The 10387-nt window shown below is 42.9% G+C and overlaps 1 protein-coding gene across 1 annotated transcript; it reads left to right on the top strand.

The window, feature by feature from the left end:
- Positions 1-6069: 6069 nt before the first annotated feature.
- ascl1b (achaete-scute family bHLH transcription factor 1b) lies at positions 6070-7968 on the top strand. Its single transcript, XM_064312715.1, has 2 exons — positions 6070-6900; positions 7066-7968. Exon 1 carries the CDS (start codon positions 6297-6299, stop codon positions 6894-6896), a length of 600 nt encoding a protein of 199 aa, XP_064168785.1. The 5' UTR covers positions 6070-6296; the 3' UTR covers positions 6897-6900; positions 7066-7968.
- Positions 7969-10387: the final 2419 nt, after the last annotated feature.

The raw sequence follows: 10387 nt of genomic DNA, 5'->3' as shown, positions 1-10387 counted from the left end.
CTATCACAGTATTTCAGTTCCAGTGGTGTAGGTTTTTCATTGGCCCAGTTTGTGTCTAAGATTCATATATTTACAGAAGTCTGAAACTGCATGCACCTTGGAGAATACCAGCAAAGTAAGAGAATAATATGAACTGCCTGGGCCAACCGAAAAACATGCATTAAACCTGAACTATCGCACTCTCCTGAATCACCAGTGGGCTTTGCAGCATGAACGCGTCCGTGGTTGCATACGATTGGACATTACAAATTGGGGTGGATTTTGATATACTCAGCCCCGCATTGGACACCAAATTTCAAACAAAAAATACCTCAAATATATTAAAAAAATACCTAGAAAGTGACCCTTTTAACCTTTTTATGGTACAAGATCACAAATATGTGATTAGAATGTTCTTAACTGAACATTCTAATACTGATGTCACAATCACTGCTGGTGACTGAAAGCAGAGTTCTAGAACACTGACATGGAATTTTGAAAAAAAAAAAAACATTCCAAAAACCTGCTCTTCAAAGGGCTAAATATGCCCCCCCCCCTCCAAGAGCACAGCACTGGAACTTGTTCTCCTGAAGCAGGAGGATGGGGCTTTTCAGAAATGCAGGTGGAGGTGCTGATGGTGTCTGGGTGATTCACACACCGCCACAGCGATACAGAGCAGCCAGTTCCTCAATGAGCCGGCCTTCATTCATACTGCTGAAAGAGAATGTCAGAATACCTACCAGAGTTCTCTGGAAGAATAAAACAACAATTGCTGCTGTCCAGTTGATAGCTCCTATTAAGAGGGCACTTCCTGCTCCTAATTATGCAGCTTTCCCACCGGCTGGCAGCGCAAAACTTCCACTTATTTTTCCAAAGATCATAAAAAGACCATCTGTGGATATAAATACCATCAAGAGGACTGAGCATAACTGCTGGTAGTGTTTCTACACATCCATAAGTATGTAAGCTGGTCTGGGGTGGGGGGTGGAGGGGTGGAGGGGTGGGGGGGCCAGGCATGAGACAGGACAGGCATGCGGAAGGCGTCCCAAACGTAACGGAGGGGTGTGAATGAGGAAGTGCGGCTTCACTCAGGGGAACGCTTCTCTCTTCCCTGCTCACTGGGGCCCCCACTCTTCTGTCTCTCTCCCCCCCAGCAGAGGCCTGAGCACAGGCTAATGCTGCGTTTCAGCCGCTTTCACTTCCCTCTGCTCTCCCAGTAAGACGTCAGGGAAAGCCAGCCGCACCCTTCGACCTTAAGGACCGTCTGCCCATTAAGGAGAGACGAACCAGCTTCCTTATGACCCTTCTCACCGTTATACAAGGGAAACACAGAGGGGTATAGAAAGAGATGGGATCACGGTACAGAGAGGGTTACACATGCGTGTACACACACACACACACCCCACACACACATGCATATGCACGCGCACTGACACACACACACACGTGCACTCACACACACACGCACACACACAGACTGGGGGCTTTTGTCTGCTGTCACACACTGAAAGAATATAACCCAAACTGTAGGGGTTTTTGCTGGGGAAACCCAAACAATTCAGTGAACATCACCACCGCTCCAGCTCCTCCTTACTCAGCGGTTAATATTATTACATCACCCTCCGGGGTGTGTAAGGATGTGGTTGTCAAATAGGTATGCCTTCTAGTTTTATTTGCTTAGTCTTATCAATGGGAACCAGGTTTGCGTAATTCTTTATGCTCTGCTCCCCACGTTTTGTTTTTCCTGTCAATTCCACCCATAAATAAGAAATAAATAACACGAAAGAAATAACACGTAATACAAATTTCATTTAGTGGTTGAACGTCATTGCAGTACGCTTACCTTGCGTTGTCTACGACTGCCACCTACTGGTTGAAGTTTAAAATGACTGAGTACGCAGCGTTTGATCAGGACAAGCACTTAGGCCTACGTTTCAAATGTACAATTTGAAGAATCGCCCACTGGACAAATAACAATTCGCACGTTCTCCCGGGGGTGTAAGTCTGGCGAATTTAAAGCTGACGGTTGTCCGTGCTGCGAGGTAATCACTGATAACAGATAATCAGTTTGGACTGTCGGCCCATAGCCTTCACTGGAGCTTACCACCGCGATATAGGAGGCCATGCAAATTAGCTCGTTTCTCTCAGGTCTTTCAATGGGCCACTGCAAGGAGATGGTTAATTCGTATTTCGTAGTTGAATAGCTTTTCCAAATTAGTTTACAAATGTGTCCTGTTAGGTTAGCAGTCTTCAGTTAACAGCTTCGAAACGTGTACAAGGCAAACGAGTGATTGTTCATTATATTGCTTTTGAACATTTCCACATAATTCTTTGAAAACTTAAATTCTGTACATATTGTTTCGGGGGAGGATACCGATTTTTGTCATCCTAATGCATATATGTGGCGACGAAGTCATTGAGGCCCTGACACACGAAATCGCACGAAAGCTTCGTGATAACCTATACCTCACTTTGCCATTTGACTCTTTTACTTTTCGGAGATTAATTTAGATGTTCATTGCCGAATGTTGCCATTTCGTCCGAGTCATGGTCATCATGGTCTCATGATGATTTGGTCTCATGATAACCTGTTGCTGTTATAGGCCCAGCCGCCCACTGATCAATGATGAAGTGGTGGGCCTAAGCAGTCGAAACAAAAAGACTTAATGATTACTGACAATTGGGGAGTCTGTTTCTTTAGTAATCTACCACAAATATTTCCACTTCATCCATGGAATACAAAATGACCGTTCTTGGCGTTTAAATGCCGTGCAAATCAACATCTCTAAACAGTCTGGTAGACGGGACCGAATGACCGCTAGAGGTCACTGTAAGTCTATTTTCTACTACCCTCAATTAAATACAAATATTCGAAAGTATAGTAAAGTTTTTTTTTTTCATTCGGTACAAAAGTAGGTGTAGGCTATGTCACTGCCTCGTGGTTTCACTTATATAAACAAAAATAAATGTTCACATGCAATACATTTACGATTTAGCTTCCATTATGGCAAAACAAACTCGTTGAATATGACAGAGAGCCAGTTGTGAAAGTAAAGGTTAGAAGAACACATTCATGTTGAGTAATTACACACAGGCTACTGAGTAACATTCACATGGTAAATGGGATTATCACGTATAAAGCCTCTTTCCTATAGTGGTGGATGTGCTACCCGCTACAGTCATCCGAGCGACTATCTTCTTCCGCACACTAACACATCTGTTTACACGGCATCTTAACTCAACATACTCTGAGCATTTGTTGTGGGTCTGCCAATATCCAGGACACACTGAACACTATACCCTCGGACTCTTGTGTTGCGTAAGCACAACTTCGTCTGTCTCAATCTTGCAACTACAGAACCTCTTAACGTGAGGTTGTAGGTTTATGCGAGTCGACTACTGTTATGTGTTATGACGCTAATGATTTGGCATGTTCTCCGCTATTTGCCTAAAACTGCACGCGTACACCTTAGCATGCCGATATGGAAATGAGCGTCTGCATGTCTAAATGCTCTTAAATAAACAATGATTCACGGAGTCACGTGTCCATTTCAATTACATACTTACATTGGCTGTGACGTGCAAAGCAATACTTTGCATATACAGTCCTTGTGTGAAATTTGCTACACAAAATAGTCAAGAGCCCTTTCAGTTGTTACCTAAGGAACGGAGTGGTAAACACAGAAAGACCATGGTCTTTAAACCATGGCCATTTCGCCTTGCGGATTGAAAATACCAGAAGAACGGTTTAGGACAGCTGCCAAAACATCATTTTATAATATAGTTTCTACCTGCGTCTGGATAGACAAGGCAGTTTATAATGCAATATTTTATCATGCATTATAAACTCTAGTCACGGTAAAGTTATGATTCACCACAATGTTTATTTAAAGACGCCTCTGTGCAGCTAGGAGGTGAACCCCATATCTACAGAAAACACGCTCGAGACCTGGCCCTACGTTATATGACCTAGACAGTTTTATAATGATCACATTATAAAAACGCGGCCTCTTTATGTCTTCCTCCTCACCTGCCGTCATGTATTCAGCATATCCAGCATTAATTCAACCACACAGTACAAGCTGCAAGCAAAGATGGGAACCCTGGCTCAACAGACTGAGGCCAGAAACCTGGGAGTGATCTTGGATGCTGACCTCAACTTTAAATCTCACAGAGACAAGGTGACCAAGACTGCATTTTTTCACCTCAGAAACATAGCCAAAGTAAGACCCTTTTTAACTCACCAAGATGCTGAAAAACTGATACACGCTTTTATCTCTAGCCGCTTGGACTACTGTAATGCACTTTTTACCGGCCTGCCCAAGAAGTCTATTGATAAACTCCAAGTTATCCAGAATGCGGCTGCTAGAATCCTAACAAAAACCAAGAAAAGAGAACATATTACACCCGTCCCTGCTGCTCTGCACTGGCTTACAGTTTCTATTAGAGTTGATTTTAAAGTCTTGTTACTTGTATATAAAGCTTTAAATGGCCTAGCACCTTTTTATATCAAAGATAGCCTATCACCTTATGTACCAACTCGAGCACTTAGATCATCCACAGTGGGCTTACTTAATGCACTTGTGGTTAAACAGGAAAAAAGGGTGAAAGTGCTTTCTGCTATTATGCACCAAAACTCTGGAACACTCTCCCACAAAACATTAGAACAGTAGACTTAGTTTGCAATTTTAAAAAGCAGCTCAAAACCTTCCTTTTTAATTTGGCTTAATTAATTTTCATTCTGTCCATTGATACTTATTCATATTTTTATTTCTTGTTTTATAAAATTTGTATTGTTATCTTGTATCTTTTATTTTACTCTATTATATATATATATATTATTTTACTTTATTTTCTGCCCATTGATACTTATTTATATTTTTAATTCTTGTTTTCTAAAATTTTTATTGTTATTTTTATCTTTTATTTTACTCATTTATTTTACTCATTACTCATTGACTCTTTCATAGTAAATATTTTATTTTATTCGTGTTTCAATTTCAATATGTTTTCCAATTGAACTGTTTTGCTCTTCTATGTTTTGAACCCTTGTGACTGATTATGTTTGCTGTGCTTTTCCCCGTTTTTGCCTTTTGTTTTTATTTTTCCTGTTAAGCACTTTGAGCTGCAGTCTGTATGAAAGGGGCTATACAAAAGAAGTTATTATTATTATTATTATTATTATTATTTTAACAATGAACGACAACAATAATAACAATGATTTAACAATGAACGTTTTACTGTGAATGTTGTTATTTAATTAAGCATATAGGGAGGAGAGACTTGTGAATGCAAAATATGAAAAATTCAACTTCATAAAGATAAACCCTGACATTATTTATTATATCCTGTTATTTAGAAAATACCACTATAGAATTACCATAAAAGTTTCCTATTTTATGTGCTAATATAGAGCAACGATGCTCGTTAGAGAATTTGATGCAAAAACTTGCCTTGCCTGAGCATATTTTGCATGCGCCCGTGCATTGTTTTTTCTCTCAGCCGTGAATGCGCGCGTACACCGCTTGCACCTTGGCTGCTTGGAAAAGGGAGAAGTGTGATAGCCCGCTGTGGTTTGTGACAAACGCCACTAATAGGATATTTACCTTTAAATTAAAGCGAGGTCTATAAGGAGCAGTTATTCTATAGAGAAACACGCTTGCCAGTTATTCCCTTTTCCCCGGCAGTAACCGGGATACCCCAGAGAACGTCTTTGGTATTTTATATTTAAAAGGCTGAGAGGAGGCTGGGGGATTGGACAGACAGTGATAATTTGAAGTCTTGCCAGGGGTACATTGTCAAATTCAAAAGACATTTCAGAGAACCAAACCATTCACTTTTCTCCCCTATTTTTCTTTCTTTCTTTCACTCTTTTTCACCCGGTTGCAGACCGTTTGAATCAGCCAATAGGCTTTCAAGCTAGGTATATTGGAATGTAAATGAGCACAGCGCGTGCTCCTGGTGCTGTGAAAGCGCTAGATTGTTTATTGAGCTCCCCGAGCCACGCGCCTGGCTCGCGAAGCCGGTGAGCAGAAGAATCACACAGCGGGGCGGGGCCTTCCAGGGAAGCGTGCATCTCTTAAGGGGTGGGGTGTAGGGCGCGTGTTGAAAAAGAGGAGTGCTGCCAAAGTTTGCATCAGATCAGCCAGTGGAGTAGGTGCTATTCGGGTTTGGATCCAAGTCCACTGTGCGCTCCAGCCACACGCCCCACGGGAAGCACAATTGCCAGCTCTTTCGTTTTTTTTTTTTTTTTTTCCGTGCGTGAGGGTGCGTTCGTGCATCCCGTCTTCAAAAGGCAACATTTCCTTTTCTGCAAAATGGACAGCACCACCATCACGACAACGCAAATCACTCAAGGTGCTTATTCTTTCGGACTTTCGGAGGCGTGTGCGACCCTCACGTTGCAAGCCTCTGCCCAGGAGTGTGGCATCTCCAACTCGAGTCACCAGAGCAAAAACAAAGTGCTGAAAAGACAGCGCTCAAGCTCGCCGGAACTCCTCAGGTGCAAGAGGAGGCTCAGTTTCAACGGACTTGGCTACAGTATCCCGCAGCAGCAGCCGGTCGCGGTCGCCAGGCGCAACGAGCGAGAGAGGAACCGGGTCAAGCAGGTCAACATGGGTTTCCAGACGCTGCGCCAACACGTGCCCAACGGCGCAGCCAACAAGAAGATGAGCAAGGTGGAGACGCTGCGGTCGGCGGTAGAATATATACGCGCCCTGCAGCAGCTCCTGGACGAACACGATGCAGTGTCAGCTGCGTTTCAGTGCGGGGTGCCGTCCCCAACTATTTCCAACACCTACTCGGCCGATCCAGAATCGCCTCGATCCAGCTACTCCTCGGACGAAGGGAGCTACGAGCACCTGAGTTCGGAGGAGCAGGAACTGCTGGATTTCACCACCTGGTTCGACAGATACTGACGAGGTAAATGACATCTCCCGCACGCGTGTATTCGCCACCCACGGCCCAGCTGTCAGATGTTAAACCGAGTAGTTATTTTAGCTGGCATTTGACTCTGGTATAATTCGATTTATTCGACAATCTTCGGAAGCCGCTGCCTTTGGTACTAACTGTCCTCTTCTTTAAAAGTGTCGCAGGTGCAAAGTTGAAGCTGGAGAGGAAATCAGCCGGGGTACTTCTGATCGCCGTTGCCATGCTACGGGAGAAGAGGATTACGGGGGTCCCCTGCGCCTCTTTGAATAACTTGGGGGTGGGAGGGGGGAACCAGTTCGTCCGGTCCTGCCGGATAATGCGTCGAGACACAAAGGGATGCCACCAAAACTGTGGAGGGAATGTTATTATTGTTAAACTAAGTGCAATTAATTATATTTGGAACCGTGCGGACTAGTCAGTATCTCCACAGTGACGTGGTACCAGGAGAGTTTAGTAATCGATGCCAGTTCGCCAGGTGAAGGTGCGCAGTGAAGCGCGAGACAGAGAGCAGTATCGGACTACAGCTTCTCCAGTTCCCAATATTGGGGAATCGGCAGCAACGTGATACTCAATTTTCTTTCGTATTTCAATTGATGTATATTTTCTTCTCTTTTTTTGTAACATACATCGCATCGAGTTATATGAAGTTTTTTTTTACACACGAACAAATAAACGCAAAGCGAGCGATATTTACTCTGGAAGAACTGCCACTGCCACCTTCCGCGAGCGCGAGTGTGTGTGTTGAGGTACAGGGTGACGCCTGCGAGAACCGTTCTGTATAGATAGGCTAAGTCTTAACCTGCTGTTCAGACCGCTGGATTTATTGTGTTTTGTATAGTCGATTTGTCCTGAATTGGTATCATGGCAAACTATTTGTTCCCAAGAATGATTGAAGTGTTTTATGTATGGAAGATTTTTTAAAGGATGCACTTGTGTTCCATGTTTTTCATACTAAAATGTACATATGCAATTTTTTTAACAGATTTATCATATTTTATGTAAAATAGGCTTTATAAATAAAGATCACTCTATTTATACTATATTTTGTACTGTATCTGATTATTAATTTGACAAAGGTTGTAAAACGTGGTAAACTATTGTAATTTCACATCATTTTTCATATGGTGAACTGAAACAAGCTATTGACCAATGGAATACAGCCGACCAGACACGAGCACTGATCGAGAGCGCTCTTCTTACAGCGCGGGCCTCTGTGACCTGTGCGAACTCATTCTGCACGAGCACTTGTAAGTCTTGTATTCGTTTTGTATTAGTGGCACACTTGGGCATCTACCCGTCCAACCGCTTTCAGTGCAGTGCAGTGAAAGTAACGATAATAGATCTCGAGCGCATAACAGAAAGGGCCGCAAACTGAAAAACACTTGATATCAGCGAGCGTGTGTCTACAGAAAATATTCTCCAAGGATGCCCGGGGCCATTTCTGGAGTATATGGTGGATTTTGCGACGTTCTAGATAATTAAAACGCCGCAGCTGCGCAGAACTTAGACTGCAGACACACCTTCCATTAAAAGAGTGCAGTGCTCGCACTTGGTTACCATAGTGAACAAGGAGATTAACATCACGTTTCGCAGGACGCATTTGTTTCTTTTTTATCTTTACCCAATAATTTAAAGGACAGGGGCGATGGTTTCTTGAATGACACGGCTTCTGTGACGGGCAGCTCAGAAGAATGGAACGGGTCAAAATTCCAATCGCACGATTAAGATCAATCTTAAACACACCCCGTGCTGGCGGCTAACTTGCATCCCAACTGCGTTTTTCAGCTCGCGCACGCACCCCAATCCAATAGCTCCGAAATGGGGACCACAACACCCCATTGTAAGCGCTATTGTACGCGTCTCTGCGGCTCATTATGCGCATTATTCCCTCCCTTTTATTGTAAATAAACATCGTTGCCAAACGAAGCATAAAAAGAAGGAGGAGGGGAAAACCGAACTGAATTTCACCTGCAGCTTTAGCTGTGGAAGTAGAATAGACTCATTCTCAAAAGCCAGGACCTCACATTAATGACGACCGGGCAGGAAAATACGCGCGGCACTGGCCCTGCGATTTCTATTTAAGAAAGACATTCAGCGATTGATGACCCATTTATACGAGACGGGGATTACTTTACGACCAGTGCCCTATAAAGGATTAGAACAGAATAAATTATTTTGTTCAAAGAGGCTGAACGCTCTGAGAGCTTCAAGGCCAACACGAAGTTTTATTTCTTGAAGTTTCAGTTCAGTCTGCTGGTTGAAAGTTCATTCTTACTGATCATGGTTGTCTTGTTTACACGGTGACATTATAAATTAGTGATATTTAATATTGTATAATTTGTTTATTTTATTCGTAAATCAGGCGCGTAAATTTGTTACGATCCAGTTCTACCAATTCTGCCAAAATGACAGTAGACGAGAAATTGCCTAACTTCTCAAAAGTTACTCATTGTTGTCCCGCCATTATTGTGAAGCTGGAGGTAGCGTTTATTGGCTTCCCGATAAGTGTACATAGTCCATACCCTTTTTACTGAGTGCACCGCCACCCACCCGCTTTTGGGGTTTCCGTGCAGGTGTGAGCCACGCGCCTGCACTCAAAGGAAAACAAGCGCTCCAGCTCATTGGCTGACGGCTCGCGTTCACACAGTATATATAAGCCCCGTCGACCGAGCCAAACAAATTCAAACAAGTGATTAATGACAGCAATTACTCATGTCTTTATATAACCACCGATATCCCACGGAGTCAATAGAAACCCGCCGCAGAAAGGAACCGCTACCCCATTATTGCTTGCGTGAAATTCTATTTTTGCATTGTCCTTTCTTGTCAAGCAAAGGCGACATATGTATGTAAAAATGCACGCGCGACCGTTTGATCGGCGTTCTGATGACGCTCGTGCAATTTACAAGGGGTCCCTTAAAAAGATTTATTCATGCCATTTAACCGGTGGGATGATATTCCATCTCACAATGCAAAGGGTAATGTTCATTTTAGGGTAATCAAATACTGACTAATCAATCACGTGCAGCCTATTCAGACAACGACATTTTCATGCACGGACCTTTGATGTATGTTCAGACGTTTCAATTTCCTGACCGTGAATTTACCATAAATAACCTGATGCAAAATTGGTGAGGATGACCTTAAAAGCGGAGAGTAAGAGGTTAACCTCTTGTTCTCTGTAAGGAATGATCAGCTGACGTGCCGTGGGGCTGTTTACATCGTAATTGCTCGCAAAAAGAAACAGAACTGAAATCATACACATAAATATCGCAATAACGTGAATAATAATAAATGTGACACAGACTGCACACTAACAGTAACACATTGGGCCACCTCCCATATACTGAACCGAAATTTAATATTTGTAGCATTAAAAATGAGTGCAAACAGAACTGTGCTTACTCAGCCATTGAAAGTAGTTGCTTTTATTTTTAGGAAATGTAGTTTTTTGGTTCAACAATTCAGGACAAACTTG

Source organism: Anguilla rostrata, chromosome 16, assembly GCF_018555375.3.
Source record: "Anguilla rostrata isolate EN2019 chromosome 16, ASM1855537v3, whole genome shotgun sequence".
In the NCBI taxonomy this organism is placed as follows: domain Eukaryota; kingdom Metazoa; phylum Chordata; class Actinopteri; order Anguilliformes; family Anguillidae; genus Anguilla; species Anguilla rostrata.
Note: the sequence above shows the minus strand (reverse complement) of the source record. Positions and strands in the feature narration are given on the sequence as shown.

Coding starts and splice junctions, on each gene's coding strand:
- ascl1b (XM_064312715.1), top strand. CDS start 6,297: ATGGACAGCACCACCATCACGACAACGCAAATCACTCAAGGTGCTTAT.